Source organism: Polypterus senegalus, chromosome 9 (assembly GCF_016835505.1).
Source record: "Polypterus senegalus isolate Bchr_013 chromosome 9, ASM1683550v1, whole genome shotgun sequence".
In the NCBI taxonomy this organism is placed as follows: Eukaryota; Metazoa; Chordata; class Cladistia; order Polypteriformes; family Polypteridae; genus Polypterus; species Polypterus senegalus.
The window spans coordinates 175,036,247-175,055,810 of NC_053162.1; the positions used below are offsets into that span (position 1 = coordinate 175,036,247).

General features: G+C 39.6%; 1 protein-coding gene across 10 annotated transcripts in view; it reads left to right on the forward strand.

Moving 5' to 3' along the window:
- sptan1 (spectrin alpha, non-erythrocytic 1) overlaps nucleotides 1-19,564 on the forward strand; it is a 74,725-nt gene that overhangs the window by 50,796 nt on the left and 4,365 nt on the right. For 5 of the 10 annotated variants that reach the window (XM_039764323.1, XM_039764322.1, XM_039764321.1 and 2 more), the window contains 14 exons: nucleotides 1,008-1,129; nucleotides 2,155-2,287; nucleotides 3,796-3,894; nucleotides 4,066-4,225; nucleotides 4,694-4,770; nucleotides 6,932-7,141; nucleotides 7,943-8,239; nucleotides 9,894-10,006; nucleotides 12,904-12,921; nucleotides 13,052-13,114; nucleotides 16,811-16,865; nucleotides 18,304-18,500; nucleotides 18,944-18,997; nucleotides 19,084-19,230. In XM_039764323.1, coding sequence (XP_039620257.1) covers nucleotides 1,008-1,129; nucleotides 2,155-2,287; nucleotides 3,796-3,894; nucleotides 4,066-4,225; nucleotides 4,694-4,770; nucleotides 6,932-7,141; nucleotides 7,943-8,239; nucleotides 9,894-10,006; nucleotides 12,904-12,921; nucleotides 13,052-13,114; nucleotides 16,811-16,865; nucleotides 18,304-18,500; nucleotides 18,944-18,997; nucleotides 19,084-19,230 — 1,745 coding nt within the window. The remainder of the gene's footprint in view (nucleotides 1-1,007; nucleotides 1,130-2,154; nucleotides 2,288-3,795; nucleotides 3,895-4,065; nucleotides 4,226-4,693; nucleotides 4,771-6,931; nucleotides 7,142-7,942; nucleotides 8,240-9,893; nucleotides 10,007-12,903; nucleotides 12,922-13,051; nucleotides 13,115-16,810; nucleotides 16,866-18,303; nucleotides 18,501-18,943; nucleotides 18,998-19,083; nucleotides 19,231-19,564) is intronic. The other 5 variants (XM_039764327.1, XM_039764326.1, XM_039764329.1 and 2 more) reach the window with 2 other exon arrangements.

Genomic DNA, 19,564 nt, shown 5'->3' on the forward strand with positions numbered 1-19,564 from the left:
CATCCAAAGTGCCACTCTTGGAAGATGACTATATTTCAATGAGGTGGTTGAAGCCTGATGTTTAAACTTCTTATGATAGATTTACATTCATAAACTTACTTCTTATGATAGATTTACATTCATAAACTTCAGTACACCTACTTGAGTGTGTTGTGGCATTTGCATGATTTGAATTGGCTATTTCATACATTTATTTATTAAACTACAAAAATCCCAAAATTATTGGCAAATTGCTGCATTAACATTTTTTTTTTCAGTAAGTATGTTTTCAATGAGGCTATTCACATGAAATTCTCACCAGATATTGGTATTAACTGAAGAAATTCACAAATATAAAGAATTCACAACATTATAAGCCATAAATAAAGGTATGTGTAGTAATGCTGACATTTTAAATACTTATCCCCCTCCCCACTGTAAGTAGAAACATTATACATACATAAACACACATGCACCAACATCCAAGCATACATAACTTCTACAAACTCTTTGTACAACTCTACAAACTTGCTGTATTCTGCATCAGCTGCAGACGAGACAGTGTCGCACGGGATAGCCCAACATACTGGGCATTGCAATAATCCAGATGAGATGTGACAAAAGCGGGAATGAGTTTTTGTAGGTCATTAAACGACAAAAACTGCTTGACTTTGTTAATCATCCTAAGATAGAAAAAGCTATTTTTTTTTTACCACAGCATTGATCAGTTTGTCAAATTTAAAGATTTTTAGTACACGGCTTTAAGTACCGGACAGATGCACCCAAAGTGTAAACCCACAGTAAACTTAGTACTAAAACCTTTACTTGTATTTTTTTCCCCCCATACGCAAGTTATTTGAATTGACGGAGCACACCTGTGTGTTGTATGTCACTTTTTATAAAAACAATAAAATGTTTGTAATATCAAATTATTTTTGAACTGAAGCCAAACTTCCAGCTCTTGCTTAAGAAGTACACGTTTCTTTAGAAAACCACTTACTATATAATGCCAGTCTCTCTTTTTGCAGACTGTTCTAGACACTGGGAGAAAGCTGTCAGATGACAACACTATTGGGCAGGAGGAAATCCAGCAGCGGCTAGCACAGTTTGTGGAACACTGGAAGGAGCTGAAGGATCTTGCGGCTGCACGGTAACATTTCTCAGTGGATTTTTTTTCTTTCTGAGCATAGAGGAAACATAGTGCACTGTGAGAAGGCCTATTAGCTTCACTTCACTATAATTATGATATTAATGTTAACCTCGAATATACTGTAATTTGCAAAACTGACGTTGTGTATTTTACATAAGAGTAATTTGTCTTTAAATCTTAGTCTGAGATTAAAAGAGCAGAATGGCGTTATGAGCTTTTCCTATTTGCTGTATTCTCCACCCTTACCACAGATACATACATACATATTATTCAATTGACAGCTGTTAACTGGTCCTGAATGAGTGAATGTGGCAGTTCAATGTAGTATTGTACACAGTCCTGTTGTAATACGTTTCTTTTCCCTGCTACTCCATTCTGTGTACAGAAAATGCATGAAATCGGGATGACACAGAGTTATAGTACTTGAACTTCTTTTGGGGACTTAAAGCCTTTTTAAAACTTTTGCACTATAAGTGACATGAGATGTTGACTATTTTCTATACATGCAACATCTAATAATCAAAATGTATTTGATTTAAAACCTAGCTTTTGTCATTCGGATTATTGATGGTAAACATGTATATTGGAAAGCAACCCAATTCTTAGTAAATGCTACAATATTCCAAATTACTTTAAAAGAGTAAAATGAAATTTTACATCAGTCCTGAAATGTACTGAGTAGATTTAAGAATGTTGAGTACTGTATGATAAATACACACAAAGTGCATTTACAGAAACCAGGTGTCTGTCTTAACTGGGTTATGTGTGTGCATAAAAGTATCTCATAGACTGTAAAAAAAAAATAAAATAAAATAAAAATGTCACTCACACACTTAGGAGTGGTTATTCATTTATTGGTCCATGATAAATGCACAAAGCCTGGAAAAATGTTTTTAGAAAACTAAATTATGAAGCAAATCATTAAATTCCTTAGCAGCCAATTTGAAAACAATGTTATGTATTCATTAAAACAGTGGAGAAAGGGACATTACTATTTTTTCATCTCTTTTTGCCTTCTATTGCAGTGGTCAGAGGTTAGAGGAGTCCCTGGAATACCAGCAGTTTGTGGCAAATGTGGAAGAGGAGGAAGCCTGGATCAACGAGAAACTCAACCTTGTTGGTAGTGAAGATTATGGAGATACTCTGGCAGCAGTGCAGGTAATGCATGAAGGAGGTCTCCTAAATCAGAAGCCACCGCTAGTTAATCTTCCCATTGTGAACGCTGGCCCCGGCACAGACAGACGGACAACATTTTTGCACCCAACACACTTTTATTTACACTATTTACAAGTTCGATAGTCACGTGCACTCACACAAACCCCAGTGCCTTCAGCACCGATTCCCCCAAGTCCAGGTCACACAGTCCTGTGCCTCCTTTCTCCTGGCCGCCTCCAGTCCTTCCTCAAGCTCAGTCCTTCTGCCTCCCGACTTCCACCACCGACTGGAGGGAGGCGGCCCCTTAAATAACGCTCCCGGATGAGCCCCAGGTGTTCCCGGCATTCCCTCCTTAGCCACGCCCCAGCGTGGCGGAAGTGTCGGCTGTCTTCCTAGCAGCTCTCCGGGCGCCACATAAAGTCTTCCCCCCGGAATAATTAGGCACTGGGGTGCCGCCTGGCGGTAGCCACGGGTCCCTACAGGACTGGGCTTCCAAGCCCTGTACCCGAGGCCCCCTGCATAACCAGGAAGGACGCCCCCACTCGGTCTGGAGGAGGCACTCGCCCTCCTCTGGTCCTCCAAGGCGTCCCGGCCGGGCCCCAGCCGAGGACCATACGGGATAAACCGGCATCGGGGCGCAGCCTGGCGGTGACCACGGGCCCCAACAGGGCTGGGCTTCCAAGCCCTCCACCCGTGGTCCCCAACAGAACCAGGACGGACGCCCCCTCGCGGTCTGGAGGAGGCACAAGCCCTCCTCTCGTCCTCCTGGGCGTCCCGGCCGGGACCACACCATACAAGTTTTTCCTGATAAAAATGTATTTTATTTAACAAGTAAACTGTAACTACAGTACTTCACATATACAGTGCATCCGGAAAGTATTCACAGCGCATCACTTTTTCCACATTTTTTTATGTTACAGCCTTATTCCAAAATGGATTAAATTCATTTTTTTCCTCAGAATTCTACACACAACACCCCATAATGACAACGTGAAAAAAGTTTACTTGAGGTTTTTTGCAAATTTATTAAAAAAAAAAAAACTGAGAAATCCCATGTACATAAGTATTCACAGCCTTTGCTCAACACTTTGTCGATGCACCTTTGGCAGCAATTACAGCCTCAAGTCTTTTTGAATATGATGATACTCTCTACCTATGTACACCTGAGTCATGCTACTTCTCTTCCAGACTACTTGGAGATAAGTTGTATAGTAAGGTGTTAAAAAAATATTAACAAGCAAATATTTTGTCTAGTCAATTTTATCTTTATCATACTTCATCATAAACTGTTATTGTCCTGCTTGCACGATTTTGTGGTGAAAGTATATTGACTGATTTATCATAGGATTAAATTATCAAAGGGAAGGATATTGGCAAGGGTTTGCTTTGTGCATATTATATAAAAAAGATGATCTGGGACATCAACAGATCTGAATAAACTATGTTCAGTGGTATTTCAGTTAGTTCTGGGTAAATGTTGTTCTGTTTCTTTTTTCCTGTTTTAATATCAGGGGCTACTGAAGAAGCATGAGGCATTTGAAACGGATTTCACAGTTCACCGGGAAAGAGTAAATGATGTATGTTCAAATGGAGAAGAATTGATAAAGAAGGTATTCATTCAGATTTTTTTTTTTTGTACTATATATAGCACATTGTGCGAAGAATGCCTTAGCAATCTCCTGTACATATCCTCATTATCCTGTACGTAATAGCAACAGTCATCCACTTTAGTTTATTCCTTAATTCAGATCTCTCCTATTTGTTAAATGTCTATCTTGTAGAATAATCACCATGTAGAAAACATCAGTGCAAAGATGAAGGGTCTGAGAGGGAAGGTGTCAGAACTGGAGAAAGCAGCTTCCCAGAGAAAAGCTAAATTGGATGAGAATTCTGCATTCCTGCAGTTTAACTGGAAAGCGGATGTCGTGGAATCGTGGATTGGTATGTTTCTCAATAGATTTGCTTGTGGAGTGTCTATTTCTAGTAAGATTTAATGTTTATGAGACACAGAAAATTTCATTTTACATAATATTGTGTGTGTGAGTGTGTTTCAGGCATCCATGAACATTGGAGTAGAGAAGGATGTAGTCAGACGCATTATTTCATAAATAAATCGCTGAATGAAACTTGCCAAGTTATTAGTATTGTAAATTATTTCAAGAGATTTACATTAATAATATTCTTAGTTTGATTTTTTTTTAATGCACCAGCTACAGCATAGTTGTGGTGGGGTAGAGCATTTAGTCTGCAGTATTTTGTATGTTAAAAATCACACATTTATCTAGATAAAGTCATGTGCTGAACAATTCTCTTTTGATGACCATAATCCTGTCATGTTCAGCTTGAAAATATAGAAAAGTAAGAGAGGCAAGTGTAGGAATAAAAATATATTTTAAATGTTGTTGTCAGGTGAGAAAGAGAATAGTTTGAAGACAGATGACTATGGTCGGGATCTCTCCTCTGTTCAAACTCTACTTACAAAACAGGTAAGAGTTACAAACTTGGCTTAATATACAGTATACTGTGGGACCTTCTGTATTTTTGCTTTTATTACTGATGTCCTTTTCAGTAATGCTGTACGACTGATAGGTATGATTTTCTTCTACTGTAGTAGAGATTCTAACAGTCCAGTATAGAAGGGTACAGTTGATGATGGATGTGTGATTGAAACACCCTGTGAACAGCTTTCTGAAAGCACTGTGAAGTTTTATCCTACCCAGTTCCTAATGTGGTGTGGAGGTTTGATGTGACTCCCTCAATCAGTATGTATTCACACATACAGGCCGGGCACATGACAGCACATACATCCAGACAGAAACCGTAATCCAAGGTGGTCAAGTTGTAAAAAATGTAAATGTACAAAATGTGTATGAGGTGTATTCACAAACGGACAGATTATGCCAGTACCCTCAGTGTCCTTTTGGTTCTTTTTTAAAGGATTTGCCTGCTCCGTCATCTTCCAAGCAGCACTTGTGCATCCCTAAGCTGTCTAATAGTGTCATGCTGCTGGGGCCACTGGGAGAGATGTAGGAAATTTTAAGTAGATAGATACTTTAATAATCCCAAGGGGAAATTCACATAATCCAGCAGGAGCATACTAATTAAAAACAATATTAAAGAGTAATGAAAATGCAGGTATAACAGACAGTAACGTTGTATAATGTTAACGTTTACCTCCCAACGGGGTGGAATTTATGAGTCGCATAGTGTGGGGTATCCTTAGTCTGTCAGTAGAGCAGGATGGTGACAGCACTCTGTCGCTGAAGCTGTTCCTCTGTCTGGAGATGATCCTGTTCAGTGGATGCAGTGGATTCTCCATGATTGACAGGAGTCTGCTCAGCGCCCGTCGCTCTGCCAGAAATGTCAAACTGTCCAGCTCTAAGTCTACAATAGAGCCTGCCTTCCTCACCAGTTTGTCCAGGTATGAGGCTTCCTTCTTCTTTATGCTGCCTCCCCAGCACACCACCACGTAGAAGAGGGCGCTCACCACAACCGTCTGGTAGAACATCTGCAGCATCTTATTGTAGATGTTGAAGGACGCCAACGTTATAAGGAAGTATAGTCGGCTCTGACCTTTCTTACACAGAGCATCAGTATTGGCAGTCCAGTCCAATTTATCATCCAGCTGCACTCCCAGGTATCCACTCCCAGTGCTGCTACAAGCTTATAAACAGTGTAATTTTTGTTTTTATTTAGAAAAACACTGCAAATTTGTAAGTTTATATTAAAACCAACACTTTTCTGAAAACATTAGCCGTATAAGCCTGTACATAACATACAAGTAATTAAAAATCTACAAGTTGTAACTGTTTAAAAAAAAAAAAAAAAAGATTAATTATTGTATGACAGACATGGAAGGCTTGAGGACATTGTTGAAGAAGCAGGAGATATCAACTGCGCAAAAGCATTAGGGTGATTTTGATGGAAGCGTGTCCACAACTTACTTCCATTTACTGATTTTACAATAATGCCAGCAAATGGCTTCTTAAGTTGTTTGGCTTGAAATTAAAATGAATACAAACTGGAGAAGTTATATTTCATTTGATATCCATTTTCAGTATTGCTGCTTCTTAGGATTCCTGCCTAGGGTCATTATTTGGGCAGCATTTATCTTTCAAGCCCCGCAACAAAATAGACATATCCTTGCCTCAACCCAAAGGCAGTTGTCCCAAAACTACTGTTGCTAAGAGCAAAACTTGTGCGATTGCTCCCAATGATGTGGCATCGCTCAGAAGAGAGAGACCATCCAATGAAATTGCTCTATGGAGATTCACAAAGCATAGTGTTGTAGTATCCGTTAAGTGTATATTCTTATACCCCTGCTCATCATTGACATTAACGTTTTAATCCTTGGTGGTTGATTTATATTTTGCCAATGTAAAGTACTGTGGTTCATTTTTAAAATATTAATATTGATCCCCAACTTTAACAACTACTTTACTGTCAGATAGTGGACAAATAAGGGAAGTGTTACCACAGTGAGCCAGTTATCTGTCTACTGGCTCAGGGCCTACTCAAAACTGGGGCCTTTTCTGTAAAGAAAAAAAAAAGTGTGTAGTGTGTTGTCCACAGGGGGGTGTTGTATTTATTACGGTTTTAAATGAGCTTGCTTCCAATTTTGTGGCATTTGCTTTTCTCTTCTTGCAGGAAACATTTGACGCTGGACTTCAGGCCTTCCAGCAGGAGGGAATTACCAACATCACTGCCCTCAAAGACCAACTGGTGGCTTCTAAGCATGTCCAGTCAAAAGCCATTGAGACACGTCATGCGGCTCTGATGAAGCGCTGGAACCAACTTCTGTCAAACTCTGCTGCCCGAAAGAAGAAACTTCTGGAGGCTCAGGAACATTTCAGAAAGGTGTGTAGGATTATGATATTTCATACAGTTTAATATTCATTCTTTGCTTATAGAGCACTGAATCTCTAACAGATGTGAAAGGAAACAAATATGAGAATGCAAACAGTTTCAGTACTTATAAATGAACCAATGTGTTTATATGTTGTGTCAACAAAAAAAAAAAGAAATAAGCTGTTTTGGAAAAGGTGGAATGAAAGCATCGTTGAAGATGAGCAATCCAATCATATATTGAAAATGCCTGCGGCTGTTTTAAGATACAACGAGACTTTTAATATAACAGATGTGGTGGTGATTTTTAGATGTCAGACATGTCAGACATAACTGTTTGACATCAAATGTTGCCTTGTGTTTATTTATTTATTATCAAAAACATATTTGTGGTCTGATTTATATTTAAAAAGACATTTGTAAATCCCAGAGTTAATTTTACATTAGATATTTATAATTAAAGTATACTACAAAAAAGTGTATGGAATGCACTTTTATTAACAATTGCGAGAATGAATTTTATTTTACTTTTTTTACTTATATTAAAAGTTGATTTTTCAATATTTTAAAATGTCCATTTTGATCATCAATTTCTTCGTCACAGCAAGTAAATACAATTCTGTTTAATGACACAATTTATGTAAACATTGCTGTCCCACCAACATTCGTACCCTTTATCTTTGAATTAACCAGGTTTGGAAATAGATGGATGAATGAGTTTTGTATATTAAATTAATGAGGTTTTAGTAATTCTGGAAACGTGTCTATTCATCTTAAGTGGTTTTAACAAAACTTTTTCCCAATCATGTAAAGGTGGAAGACTTGTTCTTGACATTTGCAAAGAAGGCGTCAGCATTTAACAGCTGGTTTGAAAATGCAGAGGAAGATCTGACTGACCCTGTACGCTGCAACTCTCTGGAGGAGATCCGTGCCCTGCGTGATGCTCACGAAGCTTTCCGCTCCTCCCTCAGCTCTGCTCAGGCTGACTTTAGTCAGTTAGCAGAGCTCGACCGACAAATTAAAAGCTATCGTATGGTTTCAAACCCATACACTTGGTTCACTATGGAAGCTCTGGAAGAGACTTGGCGAAACCTACAGAAAATAATTAAGGTGAGTAGGCTTGCCTTTGTCGTCAGATATGTGGAATAAAAAATGGAATAAACTGCCACAACATGTTAGAGATGCCCCAACAGTAGAAGCTTTCAAATCAAAATTCTAATTGTTCTTATTTTTCTATGCATTTGACTGATTATGTATTGTGCTGCTCTATTAATGAACTGAAATGCTGCTGAGTCACCATTTTATGTACTTCATTTTATGTACAGGTAGTCCCCAGGTTATGAACATCCGACCTACGACTTATGAACGGGGCCACAGCTGCGACGCATGGGCTTCAGTAACTGCCACGCCATCATCTTCAGCCTGGGGACGTTGCAAGTGGTGGCTGGAGGGGGGCGATTTCGCTGCCCGCATAGTGTAGTGTTCCTTGGGCTGCTCCCGGTGGCAAGCGGTTTCACTGCCCGCCCACAACACACAGCTGCCCCGTTAGTTCTCGGTGAGCGGCTGGAAATGCTGCAAGCGGTGGCTGGAGGGGGGTGATTTCGCTGCTTGCGCAGTGTAGTTTCCTAGGGCGGCTCCTGGCAGCAAGCGGTTTCACTGCCCGCCAGCCACACACGGCTGCCCCATTCATTCTCGGTGGGCAGCTGGTAATGCTGCAAGCGGTGACCCTGTTGTGAGTGAACGGGGTGTCGGGGGTAGCATTGTAGCATGCATTGGATAGCTGCCTATTGAATGGGGGTGATTCACTACCCGTCTTTGGCCGCACCGTGTTTGTTCTCGTGGGTGGACACTGCAGGCAGCATACTGTAGTAGAGGTGACTGTGAGGTGGGCTGGTGATGAATTGCCCCTCGATGCCCCCATTCATTCTCAGTAGCACTGTTACGTACAGAGCAGGTAGTTGTCTCTTGTCAGTACATCAGACATGTTGACGACAGGGTGCCTTCCTGCTGTGATAGCGCGTACAGTGCTTTTGTCTTCACCCTTCAACAATGTCTCTGAAACACAAATCTGATGCAAGTGCTGGTGATACAGTAAAGAAAAGAAAAACTATCACCATTGAAAATAAAGTAGAAATAAAAAGGTCAGAGAGAAGTGAAACTCCATCATTCATTGGCAGAGCACTTGGTTACAGTCGTCAACAATAGCGTTTATTAAAATAATATACCTGTTCCAGCTTACATACAAATTCAACTTAAGTACAAACCTACAGTCCCCATGTCATACGTAACCCAGGGACTGCCTGTATTGTTTTAACTTTGTGTTATTTTACTGTCACTCTAGCTATTATTTGGTTGTATTTTATCGTTTTCATGTAAAGCACTTTGAAATGTCTAATGGTGCGAAATGTGCTATATAAATAAACTTGGTTTGCTTTGTTTCTGCTGAAGCAGTTGCTAAACACACGACAACAGCAGCCACCGACTCTTTAAGAACACACGAGTTGTTCTGGTCCTGCCATATTGTTTCTTTTGAGGTGTGTGTTGGCCTCTTGTTCCGAGTTATTCTGATACTCCAAACTAATCAGAACCTGAGCAGAAAATTAAAGTGGCTGGTGCCAGAATCCATAAGGGTTGAAACACAAACCACAGTTTTATATACTGTTGCAAATGAACAAGTGTGAATTTATATATTCATATATATTCATGATTCAAAAGTGAAAAATTGTCCATATCTGAATTTTCCCCACTATTTTGTACTGCTCAGGAGCGTGAATTGGAATTGCAGAAAGAGCAGAGGCGCCAGGAGGAGAACGATAAGCTGAGACAGGAGTTTGCTCAGCATGCCAATGCCTTCCACCAGTGGTTACAGGAGACCAGGTGAGAGCTGTCCACCTTTATACAGATAATGAATTGTATGGATTAGTCTTTTTGATAGTCTCTTGAGGGGGAAAAAATAATCTTATGACCAGGTAGATGTTGTATATTAATGATGGGAGACTTGGTTGACTTTGTGTTAGAGAGAGTCAGGCACCTTGTATGGTGTGATAGATAGTCAGGCCTGAGTTTAAAGAGTTGACCTGTCTCTCGACTTTAAGTAATAAAGCTGGTGGCATGCTGTAATTCAGGCATGTGCAACCTACTGCCCGCAGGCAGAATCCGGCGCGTGTACTGATTTTATACGGCCTGCGACAACTTTTCCAAATATCATTGAATCTGGCCCGTTAACCCTCTTGATGATGCCTGTTTGTTCTTGTGGTATTGTTGGATTATTTTTGATAGTATGATGCGGCCAGTGCTTTCTGAAGTACTTTTAAAGTGTGCAAGAGCTCGTAGTCACTTAGTCGTTGACTCTGCTGCATCTCTCTGCTCTGCTGTCGTGCGTAGCATAACGCAGTTTTTCATGGTTTTTGCTAGTGCTGTACCTATCTGCATGTTGTTTTGAGTTTCACGCTATATCGGCCTGCATTTCAATACTTTCAAATACTTGTGAATTTTTTATCAAACCCTAATTAAGATGGCTTCAACAAACAAGAGAAAAGTGGACGCTGAGAGTCGTACATTTCAAGAGAAAAGGACTGACGATTATTTTTTTATAATGCAGAAAGAAAAACCTCTTTGTTTGATATGCTTGGAAACTATTTCAGTTTTAAAGGAATACAATTTAAAAAGACGCTACAATACAAAACACGCTAATTACAACAGTTACAAAGGTAAACTAAGAACAGATAAGATACAAAATTTGAAAAAATGTGTATCGGCACAACAGATGTTATTCCGCAGACATACTGATGTAGCTGACAATATTGTTCGTGCAAGTTTTATTGTTAGCGAAAAGCACTCAAAACCATATCCTGAAGGCGAGTTTGTCAAGGAATGCCTTACTGCAGTCACGAAAGTTCTGTGTCCAGAGAAAAGCCATGAAATTGAAAAGATAAGTCTTTCTCGTTGGACATTAACCTGACGAATCGACGAAATGGCCAGTGACATAAAATTAAGCATTAAAAATATTGCATCAAAATTTGAAGCATTTTCCATTGCTCTTGATGAGAGTACAGACTCCAACGATACCGCTCAATTGGCTATACTTATTCGCTAGCTTCAATTGTACGGAAGAATTGCTTGCTCTCCAACCAATGAATACAACAAGGGGTGAAGACAGTAAAAACTGTTTTTACTGTATTTGATTTAAAGTGGGAAAAATTATGCGGAATATCCACCGATGATTGGACCAAACATCGGAGTTGTTGCCCAAATAAAAACTAAATTATCAAGTAACAAAATCAGTACCGAAGATTTGTCGGTTTTTGCATTATACACCAACAAAACGTGTGTGCAAAATCAGTTACATTTGCACATGTGATGGGCACAATAACTGCATGTATAAACTTCATTAAATCCAGGGCGCTAAATCACCGCCAATTTCAAGAATTTCTGGCTGACGTTCTTTCGAACCATAAAGATCTTACATTTTATTGTGAAGTGCGTTGGCTTAGCAAGGAAAAAATGTTGAAATGTTTTTATGATTTGAGAAATGAGGTATCTCTTTTCGTGGATATGAAAGGAAAACCTATTCCTGAGCTAGAAAACAAACCCTGGCTGTGTGATCTTGCATTTCTTGTCGACCTAACAACACATTTCAATGAACTTAATGCTAAATTACAAATGATTCATGAGCTTTATGGACACATAAAATCATTTCAAAATAAGCTTCGACTCTGGGAAAGCCAATTAAAGGAAGGCAATACTTATCATTTTCCCACACTTGCGAACGGACCACAAAGATTTTGATTGTGAATCGTTTGCAAATGAATTAAATTCATTGAGTGGAGAATTCAACACTAGGTTCTGTGATTTTAAAAATCAAGAAGCAAACTTGCAAATTTTCTCTTGTCCATTTGATGTTGATGTCGAAGTAGCTCCACTTTCATTGCAAATGGAATTAATTGAACTACAAGAGAACCTTGTCCTGAAATCAAAATTCAATGATATTGAATTACTTGACTTTTATAAAAACTATTTCCCACGTGACAAGTTTTCAAAGCTGACAGCTTTTGCTCAGAAAAGAATGACTCTATTTGGCAGCAGCTATAAATGCGAGCAACTTTTTTCAAGGATGAACTTCGTAAAATCCAAAACCAGGACGCAAATTACTGATGAGCACCTAGAAAACACGTTGCGAGTTTCCATGTCCGCAATATCTCCTAATATTGATAAGCTTGTGTCCACCATGCAATCTCAATCGTCGCATTAATAAAGAGTTTTTATTAAATCATATATTAATAAATATTTGTTGTTGTTTTTTTTTGGCCTTCTTGCATTTTCGATTTTCAGAAATACATATATATCCTGAAGTACTCCGGCCCGCGTAATCTTTCTACTTTCTAATCCGGCCCATAGTCCTGTCAAGGTTGCACATGCCTGCTGTAATTCATTCTCGCCGCTGTGCATATCTGAATACACGTCCTCCATGTTGCTACCACTGTTTGCATGATATCGGTGTGTGTGTGGAGTTTGTCGTTCATCCAGATAGCTTAGGCAGCGTAATACTTCAGTCTCCCACTGTCAGCAAGCCAAGCAATTGTCAAAATGGAGCTCCTTGTCATTTGAATGCTTCTCTTATCTTCTGCTTTCTCAATTGTAAAACTGTGTACTGTGTATTTATTTCAGTATTATGTTTGTCATGTGCTTTGTTTGTTTTGAAATAATGTTGTTAATTTTCTCTTTTTCTTCTCTGCTTTCCTGCCGCCTGATGCTTGGATCACTTTTGTTAACAGGACATATCTTCTGGATGGGTTAATATCAATTTTCTTTATCAACTTATTTTAGAAGTGTTCAGAGTTTTTATGTGTTTCTTTCTATCCATTCTGATCATCAGGGTTTTCTGTTGGTATTCATGGCCTTTCTTTCCCCTTCTCTGACTAGCATAGCCTATCGTCGGGTCATCCGTGTCTATCAATATGAAGTTGGTGATGATTTGTCTGGAAGGTTTTTTCCTTTTGTTTTCTCTTCTGGTTTTAAATGTAAACCCCACCCAGGGGTCTCCCCACCTCAGTCACTTTAGTGTAAATCTCTAATGGATTCTGAGTTTCTTTTACTAACCTTCACTCAAGTTCAATCCTTGATTTATCTTGCTTTGTATTGTTTACCACAAGTTAAGGCTGATTTAAAATAAGCAAATATCGATTGATAAAATAGGTGGGCTGTTAATCATTTAAAAATACCAAACCTGGGGGTAAAAGCTGTCACGTGTTTTGAATATTTTATCATCTATACTTGTAGTTCATAACCTTTTACATGCTTTGCTGTACAAATCGTCAGAAAACACTTCAGTTAAATTTAAAATGTACAGCACACACATATTACACCACAGATACTGGCAAATCTTGCTTATATTTTTGATTGGATTTTTTATTTTATATACTCTATTAATAATCCCCAAGGAGGAAATTGTCTTTTTGCATGACCTTTTGGAGTTCAGAGTGCAGGGTCAGCCATTGTACAGCACCCCTGCAGTAATTTTCAGGTTAAGGGTCTCGCTCACGGCCCCAGTGGAGCAGGACCCCTTCTGGCAGTAACAGGATTTGAACCGACAAGACAACCTTCCAGATGTCAACTCCAAGCCACCACTAACATGCCAACTTTTATACAGTCTTTTATGTTTCAACTTCTTAGTGTATGATGACATTTAATGTCTTTTTCTTTCACAAGCTAAGAAGTTAGAACTTTCGGTAAAAAATAAATGTCAGAGACCAAGTCCGGGGCGGATCGATGATGAAACTAACAAAGCTTAAGCGTCCGGGCCTCTAATCCTGGATGGGTCTCAAAAGCGACTTTAGTGCACGATGCTTAAAGATTTGGGGTGTCTACTGCATGAGAAGGAGTTTTAAAAAAAATATTAATAATACAGAGAAATTCAAAACAAAATAATAGTTTTGAAAAACTTTGAAAAGTTTATTAAAGAATCATGTAGGCTAGCTGTAAACAAAAAAAAAATTCAAATTAAGGATGTTTCATTCTAAATATATTTAATATAAATAATTTAAAACACTTAACCTTTATAACAGAAAATAAGCTTTATTACAATTATTGCTAACACTTTAGTTTAGGTACTGCAAAAGTGCATCTATTGCTCACTTACAATTCTAGGGGTCTTCACAACACTTCTAAACATCACTAAGGTTTTTCTTCATCTCCACAATGTGACCTGCTAAGAAAACTTCACTTTGAGTGGTCACACTTGGCTTAACCAAGACACGTTTCTCTTAATGCTCCGTATTTTGTACAAGTCTGGTGAATCGTTCATATTAACAAGTAATTTTCCCATCATGTCAATTTGCCACACTGCACAGACATGAATAACCAATCTACTGATGTTTTGTAAGTATTATGAAGTCCAAAAGAGGCCTTTGTTAAGGTCTTGTTATATAAGAATAAATGAGTAATAGATGCATTTTTACAGTACCTAAACTAAAGTGTTACCCAATTATTTATTTTAGGCTAATAAAAAAAAAAGCCCTTTTTTTGCTTGGGGTCATTGTAAAGGTGAACATTCCTTTACTCATTTCTCATAGGTGTCTAAAATAAACTCTTTACTCTGTTTTATTTCATCATTCTATGATGCGTTGTCCGTGTATATAACATTTCCCTAATTTTCATCTCTCCATAACTTGAAAACCATAAGGCATTGGAGACTTTTATCCACACCAGTGACTTTGAGATGTGAGATGATCCAATGCAGCAATTTTGTTTATTTATTTTTAATCTGAGATATTTTTAAAAAGTTTTTGGTGATCTGCCGTGAAACAACCTCACTGAAGAAGACAGCAGTGGTTACCAAGACCTCGTCGTTGGCTACAAATCGGCAGTCATAACAGTTCAACCTTCAGGGCCTAAAAAGTGCAAATCTGCCAGTGGGCAGAATAACTAATTGCTAACATCGAAATACTGATAATGGTAATAATAGGTCATCCCTAATTGTGCTCCATATTTCTGAACAGGCGATTGTGTGAATTATAGCTGGCACACCCTAAACTCATTATTTGAGGTTCATCTAGCATTCTTTTGATTATGAATGTAGTTTCGCTTTGGTTAATTGACATTTTTGCCTGCGGGCTAAGTGCTTTAGCAACTATTCCTTCTTTTAGCCTGAAATCATAAGGGGTGGTGGGGACAACTTCCCAACTTAAATTCATTTGGAATTGCAGAAAGACATTTCCCTCATTGTTAATAATAATTTTAGGCAACCAAATTACAGCCACTTTTCAACTCGAGAGATGAGCTAATGGTACGGAGACCGTCTGTAAAGAGAGTGCCTGATGGTAGCACAAGGCTACATTGAAAAAAGAAAAAAACATCAACAGCTGTCTCACACGCACTCTGATTTGTAGTTTTACAAGTACATACATTTCTTTTACAGATGCAAAATATACTCAAGTTCAAGGCCTCCCAATTGCAGAAAGCTTTATTGTTTTTTTGGCTTAAATGTACTGTAGCATCCATTACACTTTCTCACGTTAGATCAATGAAATATTAATGCCCATTACCACAGTAGCTGTTAGGGGAGAGTGAGGAATTACAAAGCTGTTGATGTAGAGTTAGTTACAACCTAATTGGAGCATACGGTATCAAGGATGGAATTCAGTAAGGCCCATTAATCTACACGTGTCCGTGATGGTGTCACGTGACCACACAATCACATACTAAGGAGTATGTCGGGTGAGCCCTCTTATAATACATGCTTGTTATTCAGGCATCGGAGAACAGCGACATGTTGCCTGCTGGTCAGATGTGCCCTCCAAGTACACACTGACTCTGCTACTACAACTACTGCGACTCATTTTACTGGAGATGTCCCCAGATCTCTAGATTCAGCCTTGTTTCAGCTTTTCATAATCCCAGGCACTCTTTCTTCAGAGTCTGCAGAACGGATGCTACCAATATAATTTACTAATTTTTTTTTTTTTTTTTTACAAAAATCCAAACCAGTACTAAAAAAAAGCGCAAAACCGTCACCCCCTATTAAGATTCAGTACATGTGACAGTTTCTACCTCCTGTGTCACTTAGGCCTATCCAAGCATGGTTGTGGCTACTGTTGGCATAACTGGGCTTTGTTGGCTGAGAGTGAGTAGGCACTGGTAGGCTGAGCCAAGTGCAGTCGACGCCATTGTATTTTTGACTTCATGAATACACATGTCGACATTTTCTTTCAACGTTCTATTAAAGTTTCTGTCGCGTCACGTTCATAAAAATGGGCACCACATCTAAGAGCTATCTATTAAAGGAGTAACAGGCTATCTTTACATTCTGCACTTTAATCCAAACCGCCCACTTTCCGCTACTGAACGTCAATCCAGACCCGAATGCTTTGCCTTCAGATGATTCTTGGGATGACTTGGTAGCGGAACGTCTTGGTGAATGCACTTGGCTCCCACCCTTTAGCAGCTTGGAGATGTGTGTTTGAGTTAACCTCTTTCAGGTCACAACTCAAAGTTACCATCTGGTTGCATTACACCCACCATGTGCTTACACGGGGGGCTACTGCATGATCTGTGCATCTCTAAGCCGGTTACTGGAGAGCACTATGAATGAGCAGTACAGAGGGTCCAGTCTGACCACCAGTTGGAAACTTTGAGCATCTTGCTTGTTGTGTTTCTCCTCTCTTACGCTCTGTTTGTGTTCAGGTCCTGTATGGTGGAAGAATCTGGAACACTGGAGTCCCAGCTTGAAGCCACTAAGGTAATAAAAAAAACAAATTGCTGATTCCATGGCGTTTTCTTTTGAGTTTCCTTGCTTCGCAGAGGAGGTCTGGACCAACGGTTTTCTAACCATAAAATCCAGCTACTGCACTGAATACTCTGCTGGTCCTGCTTTGCACCCCGAATCTTGGAACAACTGAAATTTTGAGTCTTATTGTGACAATGCAGGTCCATTCCAGACTCTCTCTTCACATTTGGGAGCCTCTTGAACCCAACACCGTCAATAGTTATGACCGAACTGAGCTGACTGATGGGGACAATTCTCACATGGAGCAAGGGGATGGTGGAAAAGTGCAAAGGTGTTTTTATTCAAAGAATCAAAACAAACCAAAAATGGTGTCCACAATGCAGTACTTCTAAACATCCATAAATAAATAATCCATAAAAACCAAGTGAAGAGTGGAGAATAAAAACACAATAAATCCAATAAAAGCAGAGGTTGAAATGCAGTCACTGGCTCCTCCCGATCTCACCACCTCCTCCATCTCTCTGGTTCACTCATCACTTGCGCAGCCAGCGGAGACACAGCAGCCACAAACTTATCCCCAAACTCCCATCCGAGGTCGCCATTCCTCCTGTCATTCTTCACGCACCCGCAGTCGTACCTTGGATCCCTAGGGAGGTCATCGTCCATGCTCACCCCACTCCACATTATTATTCAGTGGGGCGAACCAACCCTGCGCTTCTTCGCAGGGCCCCAGTTCATGCTGCCTTTCTCTTCCAAGTGGCCAGATCCTCCTCACCAAGAGTGCCCTTCAGCCATCTTGACCTCAGTTCCATTTCTATTACTTGCGCTTCTTGTCGTGTATGTGGGGATGTGGCACAGGTGTGGTGATTAGCTGGCCCTGGCATCAGTTATGGACATGGACGATTCCTCACCTGTACACTTAACTGAGGAAACTCCCATTCCGAATCGTGCCCAGGAACCGCTCCAGCCACACTACCACACCCCCTCCTTACAGCCGTGAGTGTGACGATTATTTATTTAAAAGGCAATGAGCTGCAGACCTCAACTTACCACACCTTTGGATCAAGGAAACTGTTCCAGATGTCCTGGTGGCCCTATTTTTTTTTTTTTTTTTTTGCCTAAGAATTCCTGAGCTTAACAGATCAGTTGGCATTGTTATTCTTGATGCTTTTATGTGTACACTGAAGAAGAACGAGTACCATTTTTGTGTGCAAAACAAGATATCAGCTTTCTGCTTGTGCACTGAAGGACATCAAACCATCATTTACACTTGGCTATGTGGCTCCTTAGTCACAACTGAAAAAGCAACAGGTGACGTTTTGCTGAGGTGGGGTACTTCGGATACTTGAGATGATAACAATGCTTTTAAACGAGTGGTTTGGTGACCTCCAGATTTGTGCCAGTTTCTTTTCTTTTTTTTCTTTACCCGAGATGTGTTTTGCCATTTCAGCGTAAACATCAAGAAATTCGTGCTATGCGTAGTCAACTGAAAAAGATCGAGGATTTGGGGGCAGCCATGGAAGAAGCGCTTATTCTAGACAACAAATACACAGAACACAGTACCGTAGGACTGGCACAGCAATGGGACCAGCTGGATCAGTTGGGCATGAGAATGCAACACAACCTCGAACAGCAGATTCAAGCAAGGTGAGTGCTGATTGCATGAACAGTGGATTACAGTTTAGTCCTCTCACTCCCGTGTCCTCCGTAACACTCATTAAAAGTCTGATACGCTGCTGCTAAGAGCTGAAAGGCATAAGTGTCAGACACAAATTCTTCAATAGGCTGCCACCTTTGTTGGTTCAGGTCCCCAGTTTCATCATTGGACTAACAGAAAATCGGAAGAGCCGAAGTTGTGTAATAGTGCGGCTTGCTAGCAGATTTTCTATTTTTTTTTCTCTTCCTTTTTAGTCATTCTGGTGTGTGTGTGTAATTATTTATCTATTTTATACATTTTTTTAAAGAACTTCTGTAAAAAGATAGTTGTCCCAATGAGGACAAATTAAAGTTCTGAAGTTCTTTTTCCTTATGCATTCCTCCCTTTGCACTTACTGTCTGCTTTATTATTATATATTTTTTCTGTTTTTCAGAAATACAACGGGTGTAACAGAAGAAGCCCTCAAAGAGTTCAGTATGATGTTCAAGTGAGTATAACCTGACCTCATTTGTCATTTTCTCAAGACACTTCCTGGGTCACCTAAACTGAACTGTCACCCTCTGTCTCTTGTAGACACTTCGACAAAGACAAGTCTGGTCGTCTCAACCACCAGGAATTCAAATCGTGTCTGCGCTCCCTGGGTTATGACTTGCCCATGGTGGAGGAAGGCGAGCCAGATCCAGAGTTCGAGGCCATCCTTGACACTGTAGATCCTAACAGGTAAACCCCATCGTCACCGTGTGAAGCACTTTGACATTTCACCTCCTCAATTAGACCCGAGGCACCACACGTGTTGTGTGCTATTTGTAGGAGGGAGGCTTAGTAGTAAACAAAATTCATTTCATAAACTTAAATCAAACATCTTGGTAGTTTCATTTCACATTAAAAAAAAAAAAAATGGAAAGTTCCAGACAATGTTGCTTTGAAAATAGTTTAATAAAAGAAATACTCTTAAGATGTTCAAAAACGACACTTGCCCATCACTGTCTGTGTAGATGTGGCATTTTTACACACAAGAATATGGTCAAAAACAGCTGATATCGTTGATAACATG